General features: G+C 38.5%; 2 protein-coding genes across 5 annotated transcripts in view; both read left to right on the forward strand.

Annotated features, from left to right (window-relative positions):
• Window positions 1–15,081, forward strand: part of SNX6 (sorting nexin 6) — a 29,338-nt gene extending 14,257 nt beyond the window's left edge. For all 4 annotated transcript variants that reach the window (XM_029998078.2, XM_029998069.2, XM_029998085.2 and 1 more), the window contains 6 exons: window positions 1,927–2,002; window positions 3,271–3,310; window positions 4,487–4,573; window positions 5,492–5,651; window positions 6,709–6,794; window positions 13,206–15,081. In XM_029998078.2, the coding sequence (XP_029853938.1) occupies window positions 1,927–2,002; window positions 3,271–3,310; window positions 4,487–4,573; window positions 5,492–5,651; window positions 6,709–6,794; window positions 13,206–13,259 (503 nt within the window). In that variant the 3' untranslated portion in view covers window positions 13,260–15,081. The remainder of the gene's footprint in view (window positions 1–1,926; window positions 2,003–3,270; window positions 3,311–4,486; window positions 4,574–5,491; window positions 5,652–6,708; window positions 6,795–13,205) is intronic.
• Window positions 15,082–15,330: 249 nt separating this feature from the next.
• Window positions 15,331–21,311, forward strand: LOC115351660 (E2F associated phosphoprotein). The gene is made up of 6 exons (XM_030038622.2): window positions 15,331–15,470; window positions 16,105–16,286; window positions 17,634–17,732; window positions 18,089–18,212; window positions 19,074–19,196; window positions 20,699–21,311. Exons 1-6 carry the CDS (start codon window positions 15,397–15,399, stop codon window positions 20,961–20,963), a joined length of 867 nt encoding a protein of 288 aa, XP_029894482.1. The 5' UTR covers window positions 15,331–15,396; the 3' UTR covers window positions 20,964–21,311.
• The last annotated feature ends 2,316 nt before the right edge of the window (window positions 21,312–23,627 follow it).

Genomic DNA, 23,627 nt, shown 5'->3' on the forward strand with positions numbered 1-23,627 from the left:
CACGACCCCTTTTCTTGCTGAAGTGAGATTTTCCACTTAGTTATTAATTTCTCTTCCTGAGCTGAGTGCTAGCTAATGTGATTTCTGGAAGCTCTAGATAGTCATCTCAAGTGCAGTGCATTTATTTGGGAAAATGGAAAATCTTTGGTTTAGGACTACTGTGTTTGGTTTAGGATTACTGTGTTTTGAGAAGCTCAGAAAAAGGTTGACCTTTATTGCCCTTGATTTTAAGTTTTTGTGCCTGGATAAATCAAAATTGAACTACTAGATTCTCTCTACTTTCTTGAAGTTTGTGTCTGATTCACAGATTCTGTCTTCACTATCTACAGTAATATAGTTCACAAAAAAACCAGGCCACAAACCTTTTCTGAATCTCTATTGATAAGGACTCTAAAGTGGATATTGAATGAGACATTAAACCAAGAATTTACTGAGCTCTTCAGATGCTTCTCTTGCTATTGTATGTAGACCAAGTCTTTTGCAGCTTTAGTATCTATGCTAGGAGACGGGGAGAGTCAGTTATGGCTTAATGAAGTACTAAGGGACCCTGTGTCTTCATTCAGTTCCCACTGGAAGTGGTTTCTGGTGTTTTGTTTGCTTTCTTAAAATGAAAACTGAACTTCATTCATGGTAGTTAGGTGCCAAACTTTAGGTAGTGAGAGAGCCTTTCACATTGGTTGTAGAACTAGGAAAATTGTTAGAAATGAGGTTGTAGACGATCTGATGGGAAGGATTGATTAAACTTGTGACAAAGCTTCACTGGTTTTCAGACTCAAATCACCTAGGATGTTTATTGACAACTTTTATCAACCTGAGAATTGGGACAAATGGCATCTTTCGAAATTCTGGCTAGAGAAGCAGAGCAATGACCTGGGAAGCCTGTTTTGGAAATGGGCAATCTGTAGTTTATTGATAACTTATGATCAACAGAGAGCTGCAGGGCTTGCAGAGATACTGACTTCCTATTTCCAGCAGAAAATCTATTTTTACGTTTAAATGGGAGGAATAGAAAGGGAGGTTAATGGCTTCCTAATAACACTCTTCACTGTAAGCAGCTGCACTGATTCCCTTGGGGTGTATGGAGTAATAAATTGGGTGGAAGGTGACCCACTCAATCTGCTAAAACAAGGTTGTGTTATTTAAAAAAAAAAAAAAAATCTGTTTAAAGACATTTAAACTTCAGAAATAACAAGCAAATATGTTTTCCTGTTCATTGCTTGGATCTGTTAGCGTTTTCATCATCCATTGAGTTTATACTAAAAGCTCTTTAAAAAAGCCATCTGTGCAAAGATTTTATTTTTATGATTACTGCATAGCAATACCTCACTAGTCAAATTACACAGCCTTCTTTACAAACCCTGCTCTAATTTCATTCTTTAAAATGCTTTAACACTAATGCTACTTCAACCAGTGACCACTTGTTGATGAGATAAGGGTTTCCTGAAAATTAGGCGTGTGCTAGAAAAGGTGTTGTGCATATAGCACTGTATTTTGGTAGTTTGGAGTTTTTATTCAATTTACTGCTCTCAAGCACACAGACTTATTCTTTGTTATAGTTAGCCTGTGATTTTTTTCAAATAGCTTTAGACATTAGATTCAGATTTAAATTCAGACTTTAGCCATTGAGTTTGTACACCTTCCACCAAAATAAAGCCTAACAAAGTTGCACAATAAATTTACCCATCAGGTGCTAATTGTATTAAGTATTCCTAGATAAATGACAGACTTCACGATTTGGTGATAGCACCATGTTTATTGTGTGAAGTTATCCTTCATAAGTGACATGATTGAAATTTTATTTCTGCTTTTGTGTTAAAGCATGTTGCTTTTAGAAACCCACCTACTCTTGAAGAAAGAGAGAAATTTCAAAATTCTCAGAAAGAAGAGGAATGAAATAGTAAAACAAGTGCTTGTTTGTTTTTCTAGATGTGGCGGATGACTATAATAGAATTGGTTCTTCATTATATGCATTAGGAACGCAGGACTCCACAGATATATGCAAGTAAGATATTGTTAATAACCTATGGGGGAATTTGCTAAGTAGCAGTCTTAATGGTGACCTGCTGAGATAGGTAGATCTCTTGTTATGAGAAACAGAATTTATTATAGTTATGTCACTTTAAGGGATTTTCTTCTCTAGCATTTCATTTCTGTAACAGGCTGCTTTAATATTTTTGCTTTAATATTTGTCTGGAAAAAAAAAGCTGTTTTCTGCAGTTTGTAGAACATTACACAGATTAAATGGAAAAGTCCTCATAGAAAAAGAAAAAACCCTAACTCTTTCACCAGTTTTTTTTTTTTTAAGTGTTTTAAGTGCTTTGACATGCAGCGAGAACATGTCTCAGTCTGAGTATAGTGATTTTTGTGGGTGCTCCCTGTACCAACATCTTGAAAATGTTCTGTTGTTCTGGCAATTGCCTTTAGGAAGAGAAAGGAATCTACAGAGATCCCTAAAACTTTGAAAATAGAAGAGGGTCTCTACATACAGATGTTTGTCCTTTAATCTTTCAGTGATTTGCTTGAATCTGAAGTTTGGTGTATCTGAAGGTAAAAGTTAACTAGCTTAAAGATGTTGATGCTTGTGAACATGCACATGTTAGTGTGACAACAGGTAGGAGATGAGTATGAAAGTTAACTTAAATTTACCTGAATTATAGTGATATACTTCCAAATGTGATGATAGCTTACATATCCATTACTTTGATTATAGTATTGAGATTTGATGTAGCCTGTTGGGGTCTGTCAGGAATCGCATCTGTCTTCTGTCAAAATAGTATGATTGGACTGTAATTCAGTCTGCTGTTACACTGAACCCTTGTATTGTCTCCTGTGATGAAGATGTGCCACGTTGTTGCTCAGCCTCCCTGATTTCCAAGTAGGGCATGCGTCATGTTTATTGTCTGAAGAAAAGTACATTCAAATTTGAGTGAAGGACACTTGATAATAGTGTAGGACCGTTAACCAGGGTGGTGATGTTTAGGGTTTAATTCACAGAAGCATAAAGAATCCCTGAGGAGCTGTACAATTATTCTTTAGTGAAAAAACATCCATCTGTTATGGTTTGTTTGTCCGTTACCTTTTCTTAAGTTATACAATTCCCAGATGTTTCAGCTGCTACAATTTAGAACTATTATGTTCTCTGTGTTCTGTGAATTACAATTCTAAGCAGTGCCTTTACAGTCTTTGTTGCCAGACACAGATTGTATTTGGAGTTCTAGAAATTAGACTGTTTAAATTAATGTTGTAATATAAGCTGTTTCCTTTGTGCAGGTTTTTTCTGAAGGTATCAGAGTTATTTGACAAAACAAGGGTATGTACTATGAAACCTTTTTAGATTATTCTTTGTGTACATCCTGGAAGTGGCAGAACATCTTGAGTCAACTAGACATTAATATGCGGATGTTTTATGGATGCTTCCATATGAAGCATTTAAGTAATGTGTGGTAGGGAATGAAAAAGCATAAGATTTCAGTCGTCTGTTTTGTAAAATGCTTGATCCTTAGGAGTCTTCAGTCTACTAAACATTTCTAGGCAGTCTTCCTGTCTTCTATGTAATAAACTAGTAAAGCTGCTATTCTTCTAAAATGCTCAGAGGCCTTCCGTACTTGTTACTGGGCATCACAGAACTTGTTATGGAAAAAAGAAATGAAGAAATGTAATCCTTAATCCAAAAAATGGTGGTTATGCTGCTTTTTTCTGGAGCCAAGATGTGTTTCTGCAATTATTTTACTCAGAAATACTATTGCTGTTTCTAACCAGATTTTGAAATATATTGTCTCTTTTGCCTTATTTGTTTGGCTTGGTAGAGCAGAAGATGTATGCCATGTATCAGGAAAACTTTCAAATGAAAAATGTGTGCACTTCCTAAACACAGTTGTATCTGCATAAATATGTATTTTAAAGAAAATTAACGGTATTAATTGCTTTGACCTAAAATTTTGCCTTCTAGAATTTTTTTTAAAAATTAAGATTTTAAAAAATGCACTTGCAGACTCTCTTTCTAAATTCACAGAAATGTCTGTTTCAAATACAAGCAAGTAAGTTTATTGGTCTTTTGAACCATTTAATGCATGCATTTACACAACTAGTCTGCAAAGGTGCCTTAAAAATTTGTTTCCCTTTGATCTGAAAACCTGCATAAAACTTCTTGTGCACCTCTTTTATACTAGATAAGTTTTTGTTTCTCTGCTGTTTTTCTAGTATATGATACATATAATTGAAATTGGGAAGAAAGCATTGTTTAAAATAGAAAGCTAGTTGTCAATTGCTGCTCGCACAGTAGGTTATTGCTTACATTTTAATGCAAAATCCTAATACTGCTTCTCATGCATCTTTAAGTATTCTGTCACAAATGCACGATCTTAGTTTTTGAAAAAGACAATCTGTCATGTACTGTTGTATATTTTATGTTGTATTTACATCATACAAGTGAATACCCAAAGTCTGGATGTTTTTAAATTGATGCTTTTACTTACTGTTTTTCCAGAAAATAGAGGCCCGGGTATCTGCTGATGAAGATCTTAAACTTTCTGATCTTCTGAAATACTACCTAAGGGAATCTCAAGCTGCTAAGGTGAATTTATGAGTTTTTGTTCAGTGAAATAGTGTTTCTTTAAAAAAAAAAAAAGATAAGGGATCATCTTGAGAAATACACAGTAGATAGGTTAAAATGCTGCCACTTCTAGCCTTCAATTTCTCCCTCAACTGTAAAACCTGGATCTCAGTTGTGTATACAAAGAAGTAACAATGCAGTTGGTCACTGTGAGACTGGAACTGTGTGATCTGCTTATTGAGGCCAAATCGTGCACAATAATTAAAAACAGTGGAAGAGCTGTTGGTGAATTGTTCATGTGTTTGCAATGTGTTTGCTGCTTGTAAACTGCAAGCAATTCTACTTGTTCTTTAATATTATTAAAATTGAATATTCCAGATGATATGCAAGTGCTGATACAAAAACACATGGGGCAAATTTGATATTCTGTACCTACAGAAAATTTCATTCTTAGTGTTGTTTGATGTAAGATGATTAAATAACATGACAGAATGAGGAAGCATTTGACAGAAAATATCTGTAGTTAGAAATTCACAGCAATAACTGTTGCACAAAAAGCGCTACTGCTGTTTCGTGGCCCCTGTGTGTATTTCAAATACATAATCTAAATATAGTTTGTTTCTAATCTAAGAAGCTGTGACATTTCCCATGATTGTGCCTTCTTAGGCTTTTTGGAGTATCATCTAAGCCATCTGTTGCTGGCCTCTGTCAGACAAGATACAGACCAAACAATATTAAATTGCATGTCTGATCCAGTATGGACATTCCTGTGACTTGCAGGATGAAGTAAAGTGAATGCAAATATTTTCATAAGGACTGGAATACAGCAAGAAAGACTAAAATTAATCTGATTTTTTTTTAAATTACTTTGTATATACTGAAATCTTTGGGTAGATTCATGTAAAGTCTATACATCCTTTATGCTTTTTTTTTTAATAGGATCTCCTATATAGAAGATCTAGGTCACTAGTGGATTATGAAAATGCTAATAAGGCATTGGATAAAGCAAGAGCAAAAAATAAAGATGTGCTGCAAGCTGAAACTACTCAGCAAATATGCTGTCAGAAATTTGAGAAAATTTCTGAATCAGCAAAACAAGGTATTTGGGTGGTCTTTGATGCTACGTTACTACTCGAAAATCAACAGATTTTAGGATGTTATTAAATGAGAATAGATTTTTGTTCTGTTTCCTAAGCAGAACTATTATCTTTTAATCAGTATTTACTTATTTTGGAAAGTTCAAATGATATTTTCCTTTGGTGGCTCGTAGCTCCATTAAGCAGAGCAAAGTCTAGGTGCAAATTATTTGTTAACCACTTTTTTTTTATATGCATAGGATAGGATACAAAATGATAATTGCTAGCAGTAAAGGGAAACCTAATCTTTTAAAGTGTTGTTGAAATTCTCCTTTTGGTTTTATGCATTCTTCTGTGAAGGCAGCGGTCTGTTGCAGAGGTGATACTACATTAGAAAAGGGAGAGATCATGAAATGAGGTTTCACTGAAGTTGCGGTGTTACAGTAGGTCTGGAGAAAAGGAACCTTATTTACATGTTGCCTTTTTCCTGGAAACTTACTCTCTTTTTTTTTAGGCTAAGATTGATGTGAGTTAGTAGTCATCTGGCTCATTATTTGGGGCAGATTTGTTCAAGGTTTAAACACCATGCTCTTCTGTTTTTATAATTTAAGAGTTGTTTGAGCCTGTAAATCTGGCTAATGATTCCTATAAATGAGACAGTGGAGAATGAGTGATCCTATTAGCCACAAAGGTATACGCATAAAGCGTACTTGCTTCCTCTGTTCTTCATGCTAGTTTTAGCTTAGTATCTTCCCTAAAGACTTTCACATATCAGCCTTGAAAGAGCAGTGCACATGGAATAAGAGAATTAAATGTTTAAAAGCATCCACATTGCAGTCTTTTTTCAAAAGAGCTTTGTGTCCACTAAAGGTTAGCTAGAGATGAGGACCTGCTATGATGGCTTGCTTTCATCCAATAGTGTAGCAGTATCTTTGAGCCTGGAATGTGCTGAGATTAAATTTGAGTTTTTTCCTGTTGCCTTTTCTCACCCTTTACCTCTTCCATCCTGAAGGAAAGTCTGTGAACAGTTGAGGGCACTAGCAATAATACTGTTAATGAATCCTTTTTTTTTTTTAATAGAACTGATAGACTTTAAGACAAGAAGAGTTGCAGCGTTCAGAAAAAATCTGGTGGAACTAGCAGAACTGGAATTAAAGCATGCTAAGGTAATTGTGGTTGTTTTTGGCCTGTATTTCAACTGATTTTAAATATTATATGCTTGAATAACTGAAATGGCTACATTTGTTGTGTGATACACACTTCACATTCAGGAAAGGGAATTTGAACGTAAGCATCATCCAGAAAGGTGAACTTCCTTGAATAATAGGAAAAAAAAAAAAAAAAAAAAAAGGAAGTATAGGTGAAATATCTCTGAGGGGCTGGTGGGCTTGAGGTGCGTTTGGAAGACTTGCCTCCTTGAAGACAATTTTGGCTTCAGTTTTATGTTTCTTTAGGTGTTTGATATTTATAGCTGCAGAATTTGAATACCTGCCTATTTTTAAAACCTCATCTCACCATTTCACTGTGAGATAGGAAGCGGTTTCTGTTACCCAGATGTTGGGGACTTGATGTATAGGATAGGCAAACTATTAAACATGAGATCACATGGGCCTGTCTGAAGTCAGATCAGTGTTACTCTGAGTATGCTTTTTGAACCTGTTTGCCTTTAAAGTGCTAACAAAACCGAAATGTTGCAGATAGCCTTCTCAGTAAAATAAATTTTTGCAGGAAAAAAACTTTAAAGGGCCTGTACTGTCCTTAAATTTCACAGTGTATTTAATTCTTTTAATCCCTATGCAATTAATGTTTTTGGTTAAATCAGGTTAGCTGCTCTGATTTCATAGACAAGTACAACAGTCTCTAACAGTCCTTTAGCAGGAGGTGGCTTTCTTTTAAAAGTCAACTCTTCAACATTTCTAATTCTCATCACAAATCTGAAAGTGTGTTGATGACCAAGCTTTGAATTAACTTGGAATATATCTGTTGAAAGGACTAGTTAAGAGGTGTATAGTGTTGCCAAGTTAACTTGTTGCTGCTTTACACTCTTTTCAGTAGTGTTGATGGTGTCATTCTTCGTTCTGCCAAACCCATTGTTTGTAAAACTAATGCACTGTAAAAAGGGTTGTTTTGGGGACTTTTTAAAAAAAAAAAATCTTTGTAGGTATAAGTTCAGCTTGATGAGATATTTAGCTGGTAAAGTAATCAGTAAGGTCTGGAAGATTCGACTCCTTTTTCAGATGAACAGTGCTTACTTTAATGTGCTATATCAGAAATTCAGCTATATTTCCCCTAAAGTCTTAAAACATCTCATAATACTTGGTACTATTCGGCCTTCTTACTTCTCTGTAACAGCTGTCTCTATCCAGCCCTGAGTCTCCCAGAAATCCCCATGTTTGGTCATGAATGTACTGGTTATGGGTTTTAATGAAATTAATAGTCCTAACAGTCATACTTGCAACAGTTTTTATTGATTTGCCATGTCATGCTTTAATAAGGGAATGAATCCACAGTGCTTCTGCCCTGCTTCAGTCATTGACTCTTAATCATCTCTTGTAACTGACCCTTGCTGAAGTCCCCACATGCCATGGAGTGGAACGCTTAAAAATTCTGTCTTCTAAAGTATCCTTAAAGAATCACTCTCTGTGCTCTAGCTCTGTGTACTAACTCTCTGTGCAAGTCAAAATCTTGTAGTAATATTCTCTTGAATTTTGACAGCTAAGAACTGCAGAAGGCAGTGGAAAAATGCGTAATTTCTGTAGCTTTCAACTTACTTGGTATGTGCTTCTTCTTGGTGTCCTCAGTTTATCTGGAAGAGCTTGAATTTTTTTAGCAGTTCTTCATTTGTCACCACAGCTTGTGTTTAAGATGTAGTTCTTCAGATGGTCTGTCTCAGTTTGTGACTTACCTTGTCTTAGTAAATTTACTAACAAGGAGTATATAGGTCTGTAATAGAAGCTTTGAACTGTAGTCCTGTTCTTGAAGGTGAATTTTTTTTTTTGCTGACCCTTTCCACTTACTTCATCATGGAGCACTGTAAGATTCACTTACAGTGAATCTTTAAAGCTTTACAATATAAAAGGTCATTTTGACTAAGGGTGACAGTTCTTGAAATGTTAACAAATGTTGTGCCTTGTTGCCTGAAAGGGTATTTTACTTCTCACTAGGTTTGAAAGTTCTGTTCTTTCAAAGCCTGTGTTTTGTATTTATTCAAAACAAGCTACTGCAGATGGATCAGTTTGGTTGCTGTGCTTTTATTTCTACAGATTCTGAGTTGGATTATTACGGAAATCACAAGTGTAATAGATCATATTTTTCCATTTTATATAATTGGAAATTTTCTTATTAATGCTATAACCAGTGTATTTGAGGATAGTCTTATGGATAAGTTTCTATTAGTCTGTACAGAGTATTGAAGAATGAAATGGTTTGGTGGAGACTTTCGGAGGTAGTTTCATAAAAGGAAGAAGATACGAAAAGACTTGGGCTTTTTTTGAGATAGCATTGTGCCTTGATGCATGAAGAGCAACGTTAGGGGAATATGAAGGTTTCTCTTTGTCCCGGAGAGGACGTTTTTATACTTGTTGCAATGCAAATCATGAACAGTGCTCCCATTTCAGGGAGGCTGAGTAGCCCTGGTTTTGGCTGGGCTAAGCTGGGATGTTTGTAGACACCTAATTCCTCTTGCAGTAGAGCCAAAAGAGGGCTGGTAGAAGCAAAAAGGAAGCTACTTTTTCACATAGGCAGTAAATTAATGAAGTCAGATCAAAAGCTCCCTGCTTTAAAGGTTCTGGACAAAATACTTTGCCTGATCCTGTGGCAGTCTCTGTCTTCATGCTTTTGCAGCTACTGGAGGCAGGTGAAGTTTTAGCAGCCCCAAACTGGAAATTGCTTGGTTTGTCAATGGCATGTGGAGCACAGCACTCCCAAACTTTGGAACGTAACCTGTTATTCAGGTCTAAGTGCTCTTCCCAGCAAAAAAGCTAACTGGGGAGTGAGGGTTGGGGGCAACAGATACTACTGCGGCAGGCTTTTGCTACAAGTCTTCTATTGTGGTGTGTTTTTTTGGTTTTTTTTTGGTTTTTTTTTTTTCTGGAACGAGTACCTCCAGACTAGATGTCATGCAGATGCATCTGTCTCTGAATTGGTCTAGCCATGTGTCTTCTGGACTTGGAGTTGCCTGGCATGGAAAGCATGGAGGTGAAATCTGATGCAGCAGTGGGTGCTGGAACTCACCTGAGAGGCTGTCTTTGGGAGGAATTCACCCACAGTGAAGGCTGCTGCATGACTTACTGTTAAAAGTTATTTGCTGTGTATGGAAAGAAAAACACAAATCCCAAAACACAGAGATCACTGCACTGAAAAAGTCAGAATGACCAAAGTATCGAGAGAAGGTTCTGAGGCACAGCTCACATTTCCTGAGCTATATCTGGCTGTGTGGCTCTGGAAGACTGGAGGGTGATAGGGAAATCAAGCTTTTAGTAAATCAAGGACACTGTATATACAAATACGAAGTGCACACTCTCTGCACTTATCCTCTGGTTGCAGCTCAAGACTTCTGAAAGAGCTAAAAATCAGACTTTGGGTTGAGATTGCTTTAAGTTGATGCAAGTACAGACTACTGCCAGAAAGGATGGTGATGCATGACTCTGTTCCCTTCCCTTATGTTGGCACTATTACGTGTGCAGCTGTGTAGTAAGATGGAGCTAAATTTGCTGTGGGTTTTTCTAAGGTTTACTTCCAGTGTTGTTTTCACAGCATCCCTTGTGTCAAAACACACAGTTTTGGCTGGGAGGGGCTGGGAATAAGAGAGCTGCCTTCTTATCAGCAGCGTGTACCCTAGATTTACTTAAAATAGCTGTGAGACTGCAGCTTTAGATTCTGCTTGGTCTCTGACCTATACTAAACAGATTGATGTTTCTTTTTATATGGCCATTCTATCTGACTATCCCTCTAGGTAGTGTTTAGCTTCTGTTTTGCTAGCTCTGTGTTTCTTCACGACTTCATGCAGCTAATGTAACACCTGATTAAGTGTTCGGGCATTTAGTGCAAAAGCTGCATTTAAACCTGGTCAGTATTTTAAACAGTTGGATTTTGAGGTGTTCCTGTGTTGGACTTCATGTTCAAGAAGGGAGGTTTAATAGCTGGTGAAACTGCTAAGGCTATAATCATATACTTAAAGCATTTAGAGCCTTAGCTATACTTTTAGAGTCTATTGGCATACGAATTTTAAGTGAGTAAGATAGCCACTTCCTTCAAATAAAAAATAAAAAAATCTAAACATCTCTTTCCACAAATACTAATATATGTGCTCTTGCCTCTCTGGGTTTTTGTGGAAAAAATTCGTTGCATTACTAGCAACAGATGTCTGTTTGGAACTGACAGAAGAAGGGAGTAAGCAAAATCCAATGCTAAGGGATTTGGTTAAATGCTTTGTCAGTAATTCTTTCCTTCCTGAAAAGGATGTTTCTGTCACCACGGTTCTGCCAATAACTGTAATATCATCTAGAGCTTAGGAGTCTGAGTTGGCAAGAAACACTTTTCTGAATCTGAATTTATAGGACTTTCTCGAGCTATGTTGATATAAGTCAAGTATGTCAAATATTGCAGCCAGAAAGAGTAATGGCTCACAGGCTCTATTGTCCTTGATTTATTATAATTTAAATAAGGTTGTTCTTGTGAACTTCGTAAATTTGATCTAATGAAAATGAATGATTTGCATATTTGGAAAATTTCAGTAGACTGGCTGGCTGAGTCTGGAAATGACTGATGTGTAAAGGGCATCTTGGTACTGTCTTTTCTTTAAAGTGCTACATAGTGACCTGTGAATTGCAAATATACTTCATGCTGCTGATGGGCTGTAAAGAGATGGCTGAAAGATCACTGTCACACTTTTGTTATAGGTAACATGCGTGCAGTCCACAATTATACTTCAGACTGAAGTATTTGGTTTGAAGACTGAAGACTTTGAAGTATTCCTTTTCATTTATTACTTCATTGCAGCTAATGATCAGCTGTTCAGTAACAGAGACCTTAGATTTATGAATCTTGACACTACAAAGATGGGCCACCAAGTCCCTATATATCCCATGTATGTTGAACTTAGTCATATCACAAAATTACAAGCCTTTTACACAGCTTGTGACTGTCCTCTGCCAGTATAGCTGTAAAAGGACAAAAAGCTGTTGAAGCTGTAACTGAAATCACTGTCTTCTGGAGAAGACTGAAAAGGATTCAGTAGACACAACTGGGAATCTTCTGCTTTGAAGCCTTTAGTTTAGTTAATTGCTTAATCTGGATTATAAGAACCCTTAATGGGGTATAGAATTACGATTTCTTACCTTTTTGGTCTGAGGGACGAGTGTGCTTCTGCCTGTCTACCACAGGTCACTTGGAATGCTTTCAACTGAAGAAGTAAGAATTACAAATTCTTTAGTACTTTCAAGGACATCCAAATCACAGCTACTGATACTGTTTAATTACATGCTTTTGTTTGTTTGAAGTTTTCTTTACAGGTTTCTTTTTGGATCTAAAAAATTTTTAGAAGGAAGCAGTTTCTCCTGTGTTTATAACCGGGCATTCAGACTGTTTTGTTCTTGTATTTTATCTGAACCTGGTAGGAATTACTCCTAACACTGTCAACAACCTAATACTGTTTCTTACACAGAGATTTCAGATTGGGGAACAAATCTAGTACAGCTATTTAATAGTGAATAGCCAGTATTTTAAAGTGATCTAAGCATAAATGAATGCACAAAACAATGTGAATACTGTGAATACCAGGCTGGGTGTTTTTTTTTCCTGGAAAGTAAATCCTGGCTTACTTGTCAACCACATTTGCTTAATTCACAAGGGTGTCTTTAAGTGTCAGTTCTGTAAATTCATTCAGAAATCTGAAAGTCAACCTGTATGTTTTTACAGTACAGTCAGAATGCTTAAATAAGATTATAAACTGACCTACAGGTGTTTGAAAAAAAGGGCAGAACTTGGCCTTAGAGATAAAGCTTAGTTAATGTTCTGATAATCACTTTTGTAGATCTGGCTCTAATGGCTAAACTCAACTTTGATGGCTAAATCAGAGCTACGAACTAAGCCACAAGCTTAGATGCTTGCTATAGTGAGGAGATAGTGCTGTGAATTGGTTAACACTTTTTGATAAATTCAGTATAATATATGAATACTTCTGCTTTGGGAATAATATTCCAGTGGCAGAGTAATGGCAATACAATATAAAAAATAAAAACTTTGTACCTCTGAACTTCATTGCTAAGATGGTGTTCTGCAGTGAATAATTTTTGTGGCCAGACTAGATCTTTAGTAAGAAACTTGTGAGGAAACATGGAAAGGGTACTAAATGCTTATTTTTGAATCTCAAGTTGGTTCCATTTAGTTCCATGACACAACGCTCCTACATTCAAAAAGCTCTTTAAGATAAAAGTTACCTACATAAATATCTCTACATAAGCTTAATACCTGTCTGTTCTCCTTCAGTGGTGTCATTGCTATTTAAAAAACACCTTTTTGCCACAAGTGTAAAACAAAGTAGGGAAACGTGGTCATATTTTTCTTTATTTTTACAGGGTAACTTACAGCTGCTGCAGAGCTGCCTGGCAGTGTTAAACGGTGACACATAAGCTACGCTCCGTCCTCCCACTAACAAGGGCTGCCCTCCTCTGGATTTTGTTTTCATGACTTTAAATAGGCATTTACAGTTCCCTGGAGAAAACATTTGACAGAGTGCACATAAGCAAGCTCCTTCTTTCAAAAGAATTAAAACAAACACCTGAAAGTAGCTCCAGACTATATGAAGCAACAGCATACTTGTTATACATACATATTCACGTTTATTTAATCATTATATGCTTTCATTGTTCAGAAACCAAATGCTCTGTTTTTGTGAAAATAGCCAATATAATTATGTTCATGTTATGAATACTATGATAAGGCTGCCAATCTTATTTACCTTTGTAAGTAATTTCTGAAGTTCACCATTTGAAGCACATTTTTCAAATGGCCTAAATATTACCATTAGATATTTGAATATCGTTACTATAATGGCATTGTATACACTGTCTTAGTTTTTTTCCATGTACTGATATCAAGAAACTTAATCTTTTTTTCAATTGTGAACATTTCTTAGAAATTTTGGAGAACTTTGTGTAACCTTTATAACTATGATTTAAAAAGAAAAGCAAATGCATTAGTATGTTTGCCTTAACTTGTAGACTAATTCAATTATTGTAAAATAAACCATGAAATCGATGATTTTTCTAAAATTATGCAGACGTATCATCTGTAAGCTTAATATTTTCTAGTAAATCAGATTAATTTAATTGGCTTTTTCTCTATTCATCCTGTAAAACCATCAAGTAAGTATTGGATTGGTCTGACACTAAATACTTGCCCAGTAATTTTTCACTTGCATTCTCAGGTTTATCCGTTTGCCTATCTGTTTGTCTGTGACTTTCCTATGCAGTGTACTTTAAATTGTTTCAAGCTTGGTGGCTGACTCTGCAATTTCTTTGGCAGAAATGCTTTTCAGAGAACTTTTTGGGTTTCTTTCCAGAAGGGGGAAATAAAGTAGCAGAGGGGAGTTCAGAAAGGGCATAAAATACCAATGAAAGGTAATACTGCCCCACTTTGACACAAAGAAGGACTTTGCTTCAGAAAATAAAAAGTAAAGGTATCCCCAATAAAGGAATGCCTGAAAAGGATCTCATTCTAACTGGACTTAAAACTTAGAGCTATGAATCCAGTTTTATTTGTTGTATTGCTTTGTCTCTCTTACTTGAACCATGAAACTTTCCCAAGAGGTGCTGTTCTGTTGTGCAATTTCAGGATGTCATAAAATGAGGCTTTACTTGATGAATTGCTCGTCACAGTGGGATTGCTGCTTTATATGGGTTTGTAGACCTTCAATGGAGCAGCAGAATTTTGGGTGAATGGGTTGTTTGGAGATGCGGATTGATGTTAAGTCAATGTCTCTCTGATTACAAACTGCCTGTACTGCTGCACAGCGGTGTGTGGTCCGTTTTGAGTTTTTCCCTCAAATAGGGTGAATTGCACAGTGTAGTTAGTATACTTACCATGCTGCCTTGCGCATCAGAACATTTCAAAGGCGGAGAAGTTTCTTATTACCTGAACGTGCTGTTTGCATTTGTTGAGTTGCATATGTGTAGCCTCAGGCTTTGATTACCAGTGCCCAACGGCTATTAGCACCTCTCCTACTGTATATAGTATTTTCCGGCTATTACAGTAATACTGTGCTCTTCATCTTCCAAATATAACAGGTATAATTCCTAAGGAACTCACCTATAAATAGACTATAAGGGACAAAGATTACAATGTATATACAGTTAACAAAATTGTAAATATTTTAAGTAGGATGTGGGAACAGTTTTTAGATTAGTCCTCGCTGTTCAGTGTTACCAGCTCATTAAATTTTTTTCAAGCCTCTTGGTATTGGGTGTGTCTCTTGAAGCTCTAACCCTGGCTCTGTGACTCTGAAGACAAACACTTAAAACGTGACCCGAGGACTTGCAACTCCCAAGGGAAAAGGAAGAGCCCCGCCGGCCCGGGCGGCGGTGGGTGGGCCGGCCCGGGCCTCGCCGGGCTTCGCCTCCTGCCGCGGCAGGCGGGCCGGCCGCGGGGCTGACCGAGCGCCGAGGCGGGGCGGCAGGGGCCGGGCCGGGCCGCCGGAAGCCGGCGGGGTGCCCGGAAGGGGCCGGGCTGGGGCTGGCGGCGGCAGCGGGCGGGCAGCCGGGCGCCGCCATGAGCCGCCTGCGGGAGGAGGACGACCCGTACGTGGTGGAGGAGCCCAGCGACGAGGAGCGAGCGCTCAGCAGGTGCTGGAGAGTCCCCGCCGCGGGCGGGCCCAGGGCGGCTTGTCGCTGCCCTGCCTGAGGCGGGCGGGCGGGCCGGCCGGCGGGGGCGGGCTCCCTCCCCGCGGCAGCAGCAGCAGCAGCGGGCCGCCGCTTCCCTCCGCGCCCTGCTGTCGCCCGGCATCTCCGGCGGGGCCCGGCGGGGCGGCAGGCCCGGGTGCTGGGCTCCGCGGGGCCCGGCGGGGCGGCAGGCCCGGGTGCTGGGCTCCGTGGGCGGCCAGGGTCCTTCACGGCCCCGGACGCTGGGCTGCAGGCGGATCGTTTCGCCACTGCCGCGGCGGTTTTCTTCCTTGAAGGCGGCGTATTCGCGTTTGTAACCCTACAAATGCCAGCGTGTGAACAGAGCCCCGTTGCTGCGCGGAGCCTCGCTGACCAGAGCTGCAGAGGCGTGACCGCAGGCCGCAGCCAGTCAGCTGAAGCTCCTTTACATTAGAATCAGAGTTCTAACACCAACAAGCTAATAAAAGATTTTAATAAATACATTTCCCGTAAATAAAAGGCTGAGTGCTTCCACACAATTCAGATGTTCATTCTCCAAATGACTCAGTGTTTTAAGCTGGTCATCATAACTAGGTCTGTAATGCTTAAATATTTGTAGCTCAGAAGATGAGGTGGATGTGCTCTTACATGGCACTCCGGACCAGAAGCGGAAGCTGATACGGGAGTGCCTGACTGGGGAGAGCGAGTCTTCCAGTGACGATGAGTTCCAAAAGGAGATGGAAGCGGAACTAAACACGACCATGAGGACTATGGAAGGCAAATGGAAATCACCAGAAACAGGTAAATTGCATTTAACAGCTGCGTGTGAAATTGTGAGTTAAGTGGTGTCCAGTTAAGGTGTGAAGTTAGTGTGTTATTCTTGTGGCTGGAGGTGTGTGCAGTGACAGTCGAGTGCAGTTTGCACCTTACAGAAAATCTTAAAATGGCTGATTGCTTCTGCAGAAATGGTCACCAGATGCCACTTCAGTGAATGCCCCTGTTTCAACTTCTCTAAGACTTCAATTTTGGTGTTTCTGAACTTCTGATTTCCTGCTTTAATATGATGTCTCTTTGTTGGATCAGTCCCCTTTTTTCCAATATCTCTTTAAGTTGTTCTTTCACAGGTATTTAGAAGCCTCTCGACATCTTGTGGTCTCCTGTACTTCGTCCAGTGGCTCCGGGTGGCTCTCAAGATTTGGAGCCCTTTCTTGAAGAAAGAAATAGCATATGGTAGTTAGAAATCCCAAATCAGTTGGGGGGGGGAAAAGTCAGGAAAATGATTCATCTCTTCCTCCCTTACCTGCTTATAATTGTTACATCAAATAGTAAAACCGTATTAAAGATATATGTGTTCTGGAGTTTGTGTATTACGGGTGCAAGAGATGGATTGCTTTGGCATTTGAAGAGCATATGTTCTTTTTACCTATTACAAAATACTTGGTGAAGTGTTCTTAATTTCCTGGAGAATCAGTGTAGTATTCACTTTAATGCAGGGACTTCACTCTGCATTCAGCAGGTTTATTAGTTTTATCTGTGTTAGTGGGCAAATCTGATCTTTAGGTTTTGGTTGTGCAGTTAAGAAGATGTAGTGATACCACATCCATCCAGCACAGAATAGGATTTTTGGTGCAGACTGGCTGTGACAGATGTGCTTGGCCATTCATCTAGGTCTTTTTTGAACTTCTGTGGCCCTGAAATTTTGGGGGATTTCTTAAGTGAACTTCATTGTAATCAAAGTTTGTGAAACAATGTGCCATACCTCTATTTCTTTTGCATGACTGAAGATTTGTGGAGTGTCTGAGATTGTGTGGATTATATAGGGCAGATGCAGGCATATTTGATGTGGTGTCCTCTATGCCTAAAGGGAGTGTGCCTTGGGAGAAACTTTGCTTTGAACTGTACCTGACGCTCATCTCAGAGGGAGTGAGCAGCTTTGCTCTGAGAGAGCATCTGTAAATGAAATAACACAAGTGATGTGGATGATCAGGATGTGGGAATAAATTGGGAGACCTGTTACTTAACATACCTGGATAAAGGAGAGCACTTCTGGAGAGAGCAACTTGGTAACGATGGTTTGTTCTGGGCTGTATACTTGCTGTCCTTTTGGTGGGGTGTTCTTACCACTTCTCTCTCTAATTTCATACACAGGTACTTCCTCAAGTACTGGGCAGACTGGACCTGCCACCGCTTCAAAATACTATGATGACATTTACTTTGATTCTGATTCAGAGGATGAAGATAAAATAGGTAAATGGCTGAGGAGAAAGGAGAACATCTTTACTGTAGCACACTCTCTCAGATCCTGTGCAGTCCTCTTGTGGGGTCAAGGGGCTGTTCCTGAAGGCAGCCTTTTGCAGGGAATTACCAGCCTGTATCATCTCAATGTAGTTCCCGCAACTTTATGATATATCCCAATGTATGTAAGGTGCATTAATGTTTTGGGGTGGTGCATGTGGACGGGACATGAGCTAAACCTTTACATTTTAGTGTAGATTTATTGTGAGTATGGAAAAGGAAAACTAAAAAAAATGGTATTCTGATTGTTTAAGTAGATAGTCATCATATGTCTGATGGATGTAACGTGCTTGCGCAAATCTTTCCAGTTACACAGGATGTCCGGAAAAACAGAAAACATCAGCAACGTCGGATTCTTTCCAATGACGAACTGCTATATGACCCAGAAGAAGACAGTAGAGACCAAGAGTGGGTAGACTCACAGAGGAGGGGGTAAGAGACCATAAATATTTGAATTGTAGGATGCTTAACATAAACTGAAAAATTTAAATGAAAATGGTGAATATAGAGAAAAAGCCTATGCTGTCAAGTCCATGCAGTGAATATATTTTTTATTTAGAATTTACAGCATACGAAACTTAAAAGCCTGTAAAATTTTTATGCGTATGTAATGGAAGTTGAGCCTTCAAAATCGCACAATTCTAAAACTTGCATTTTTTTCAAATCAAGACTTCCTAGTTCTGTAAGCCAGTTTTGTCTGTAGATCTCATCTAAATAACCATGCTGTAGATGAAAAGGTTGTGAGATACTTTGATTGCTAAATTAATATCTGTTCCTGCTAAATATTAATATTTCTAGTTTTGGAAAACTTTGAATTTAGCAAGCCACAAAATGTTCAGATAAAATAGGAGCAGCACAAAGCTGCTTTACTGAGGGTTTTTTGAAGGGTGAAGTAGAAGAATGGTTGTTGCAGCAGAAGTAAAATTCTCCATGTAAATCTTTTGAAAAGGGTAATATTAATGTATGTTTCCTGCAGAGATTGCACTTGAGATACGTGCCTTGTCAGAGCAGAGGGTTATTAGGCACAAATTCTCATGCCAGATGTATTTGCCTCACCAAATGAAAATTCTCTGTACAAAGTAAATGAAAAGATACTGCTATGTGTTTTCCCTCCCAGTTATTTATTTATGTTTGTTTATTTATGAGTTACTGAAAAAAGGTGTCCAGAAGGAGCCAAATACTAATTGGTGTATTTTAATATAAAAAAGGTTTGACAGTTGAATTGATACGCCTGACAGCAAGGGCACATAATTTCATTTTTTGTCTCTCCTTTCTCCTTTCTTGAATTGGTAGGTACCGTAATCAAAGAAGAGTGCCACAGCAGCAGCACCAGACAAAACCTTCAGCTGTTCCAAACAGTGATGCTGTTTTGAATTGCCCTGCTTGCATGACAACGTTATGCCTGGACTGCCAGAGGTAATTAGTGTAATGTCTTTTTTTAGGTCAGTAGTATTTTTAGTTTATTCAATTTGATCAATTGATTTGATCAAGCCTGTCTTGTGAGGTGGTGCTGATAAAGAGAAGGCAGGTGTATGTGAATCAGATTTAGGGGTGAATGCTAGTTTGAAAGAATGATGATCAGTTTCACCTGCAACATGGAGATGAGGAAGAACAAGGTAGAACTTTAGCATAGTGGAGAAGGTAAACTATTTTAAAAAAAAAAAAATTCATGGAGACTAAACAGGCAGTTTGGGCTGGTTTTTTTTTTTTTTTTTTTTTTTAAATATGTTGGCTTGATGTTTAGAGGCATAAAATTATTCCAGGTTGTTTTTGTGTAAAAGTGCGTTGTTTAGGGGAGGATTAAGCAAAATCAAGATAGTGTATTCTTACTTGGTTTGAGTCTTAGCAGTTGTGATTTTGAGTATAGTTGCATTTAAAAGTGCCTGGAAAGCATTTAGGTGAGAATCCATAGTGTGTTTTGGAGCTCTCCAGAATCTGACTGCACTGCAAACCTAGATAGTACTGCTAACCTGTGCTAAGGAGAGGACTCTGGAACTGGGAATAAAGCAGAAAGAAATCTTGTGAAATGAGGAATAAACTGCTTCTCATTTATTTACTTCGGGTGATTGAGGATGAAATTCCACAGCAGCCTAAAATCATCAAAGTACAGGGTGCTGTTTCTCACTCTCTTCCCTTTGCTGGCTCTGGTACTCCTTGAACCCTGTTCTATGGTTAAGTATTTCAGTTTGCTAAGCTGACGGAAAATGGTTCATTTTTATTGTCAGACTGGTCTTTTGTGGGTTTAATAAACTGAAATAGCTCAGCACAGTGTTACACAAGCAGTAAAGCCAGCAGAAGTTGAGACAGGACTTCAACAGCCACCTGTTATGTTGATTTAGGCTGCTGTAAAGCTGCAGCCTGAGGGACATTGTGTTGAATTGAATTGAACTGTAGCCCTGAATTTTGCTATGTACTCCAGTGATACAGTTGTTATACTGATGACAGCTGAAAATACATTTTATATTTTATTATAGACATGCTTTTTCAAGCGTGATGCATCAATGTTTGTTGTATATAAATAAGGAATTTCAGGCTTTCAAGACATTTTAGGCTATAAATGTCAGTAGTAGAGTCATTTGCACTCGCAACTTCATGATCTTTTGCCTATCATCAGGTATACGTAGCAGTGCATAATTCTGTAGTACCAATACTATTGTACTCCGGGGTGTTTATTTCAGCAAGAACCAGCATGTTTTTAAAAATGCCTTAAAAACAGGACGGATGGCTACAATTCTATTTTTTAATGATTTTTGTAGTTGTGACTTTTGTTCTGTTTATAAAACTTCATATTTATTTGGCTTTCAGCCCTTTGGCAAGGTACTTCCTATCTTAAATCCCATTTCCAGTGGTGATAACTGATTTCTTGGAAGCAGAGTTTTACCAATGGTATGACTTGCATTTTCTCCCCTTCTCCGTAGACACGAATCTTACAAAACACAATATAGAGCAATGTTTGTGATGAACTGCATTGTTAACAAAGAGGAAATTCTGAAATACAGAAAGAAGCTGAAGAAAAGAAGTAAGAAAATGAAGCACAGCAAAGAAACTACATCTGTACAATCAGATCAAGAAGAGGAGGAAGTGTATCATCCAGTATTATGTACTGAATGCTCAACTGAAGTGGCAGTAATGGATAAAGATGAAGTTTTTCACTTCTTCAATGTTCTAGCCAGCCACTGCTAGTGTGCAAAAGCAGGGGAAAAAAAAATCCTGTACTGTTTAAGACTGTGTGAAGTATCAGAAATGCAGGCATGTTAGCCTTTTTAAAATACGGTCTTTTAAATGTACATTTTCGTCAGAGAACTTTATAATGGTTGGATTTTTGCGAAGTTTATGAAAGGAATACATTTAACTGCCTGTATATGAGAGCAATATTCTTTCACACTGTCAGGTGTTTGCATCATTGAGGATTTAAAATTTTGTAAATATAATGTAAGATCTGGGTATTATGATCATTCCCTGTATATATACTATCCATTATCTCAATATGTATTAGAACTGCTGCTTAGAATAAATACTGTATAGTAACTAGTTCTCCGTAGCTGCATTGGTCATTTCTATGGCACGTGGTAAACAACTCTGAGTCGGGATGTTGGGCTGCTTTGGGCTGGTATTGTTGGTAGATTTGCACACAGGTGGGTTTGATAAACAAGGAATTGTCATTATATTTGGATTTTTGGCCCATTAAGATCTCAAAAATGGAAACTTTTATTTATACAGAGTGGAAGATTAGCTTATATCAAGTTTGCTGGCATGGATCATTCTGGCCTGGATCATTTAAATCAACATATTAATGCTTAGTAATACAGTTAAGAGTTTTAAATGTAAATATGTATATGAGGAAGATACTAGACTTTTTTTTCTGTTGTCCTTTTTCGTTAGGATGACACATTTCAAGAAGAAATCTATGGTCAGATCTATGACCATAGAGCTAGTTTGTATGTTTTTTCTGTTTCTTTAGTACGTTTACAGCTTCTTTATGGAAGCTTAAAGAGCTTCTGCCACTTGATATTTAGACTTCTTGCTTAGTCTATGAAGCCACTGCAATATTAACAATGGATCCTTGCCTCTCTTCCTCCAGGTGTGCTCCCAAGAGGTGAACTCTTGTTTTTTTAGTAAGTAATGTCTCCTCTTTATAGCCTGATATTTTTTTAATACTTCACTTTGAACAAGGGTCTGTCTGAAAAAAATCTCACCTTTATGATTTTTCTTTTAATAGTACTAGGAATAATTTGTATGTGCTTTGAGGAATTGTCAGAAATATTTGAACTCAGGAGGTAGGAACCTGAATCTTTTGTGCCTTAGATTAAAATAAAACCTTGTGATTCTTTCATTGCCTTTTGTAGTCCCTGGTGCTGTATTTTACTAATCTACACACACTCATTCTACACAGTGTTACACGAGATTAGGAAGAAAAAAATACGTTGGTTCTTCTGTCAGGATTACATGAGGAAGACATCGACTTACTATTTTCAAGTCAGCAGAAACTTAACCTCTGCTTGATGGAGTAGAGAACTTTTGAGGCAGCTGCTGAACATTTGGTTGGCTAGTGTGGTATACCTTCCTCTGCATGTGCAATCTACGAACAAAATTGAGCCATACGTGTTTTGAGGCTTGGGATCTGCCTGAGATAAGATCTTGATCTCGTCTTTGCAACCTACAGTCAGACTGGTTAGTGGAGTGTCTGACTTGCGCATTGACAGCTATGGGATCATCTAAAGTAGGATAAATAGTTACTGCGTGCCATAAGCCAGGAGGTGTATATGAAAAATTCTGAATGTATGAAGAACTGTTTCTTAGAAGTGTGGAAGAGCAGATGTGATAGAGTATATATAGTCTGTGCTGCAGGGCATGCGGGCCTCGATGTAGCTGTCTTCGCATTCCAGGTGAAGCAGAAAGGCTGTGTGTAGTGCCAGGTTAAGGGTCTTTGCACTGAGCTACTGGGAGCATGAGCATGTGGGAATGTAGTTCAAGGGCTCAAGTGTCGATGCAGGTGGTAGCAGGAGGAACAATAGGTGATGGCAGTCCCTAAGCAGGGGTAGAATGGAGCTGGTGAAGGAGGGGAAACTCTACACAGAGGAATATTGACAATTTTTCTTAAGGGGCTTACTAGCAAAAAAACTGTCTTATGAGTATGCACCATACTGAAAAGTTGTAAGGGGCCTGGGCACCACCTGGTGGGTTAGGGCAGATGTAGCAGGAGATTTTGAAGCTGGCATGCCTCTTGACTACCCTTCCTCTCATATTGAGTAGTTTCTTGCTGCTGCTTCTTGCTTGTCACTTGAATTGCAGAGCTTCTTGTTAGGAAGCGTAGGAGCAGGTGGGACTGGGACACGTTTGCCCCATATTGATAATGTTCTTGCAGCTTTGAATGGGAGTAATGCCTTTAGTTGTGCTGAATACCCTACTTGTCCTTGAACTTTGTACGTGTTTATATAGAAAGGAGGCTTTCATGATTACCACCACTTTTTCAAGCAGCAACACCAACACAAGACTCGGCCAGCAGCAATTGCAACACGCAGTAGTAGTCTCGGATAGGGACAACAGCTCCTGTAGCCAGTTGTGTGGGGTTATTAATTGTGTGAATGCTCTCATTTCCTCTTGTGCTGAAATAAATCTGCATAAAGTGTGTCTAAATGTCTTCTGGTTGAATTAAATCCCTTTTCAGATTCTGCCACACAAACCAGTGCAGTCTAGAGTTGTCTCTGCCAGCTGGTTTTCTTTTTCAGTTATCTCCTGGTACTGTAGCTGCATTTTGCATCTGTGTAAATAATTCATACGTGCATCCTCCTGTGACTGTTTCCTCATTTTTCATTGTAGTAATAGCACAGGTGAAGGTAAGGGCAA

Source organism: Aquila chrysaetos, chromosome 2, assembly GCF_900496995.4.
Source record: "Aquila chrysaetos chrysaetos chromosome 2, bAquChr1.4, whole genome shotgun sequence".
Lineage (NCBI taxonomy): Eukaryota > Metazoa > Chordata > Aves > Accipitriformes > Accipitridae > Aquila > Aquila chrysaetos.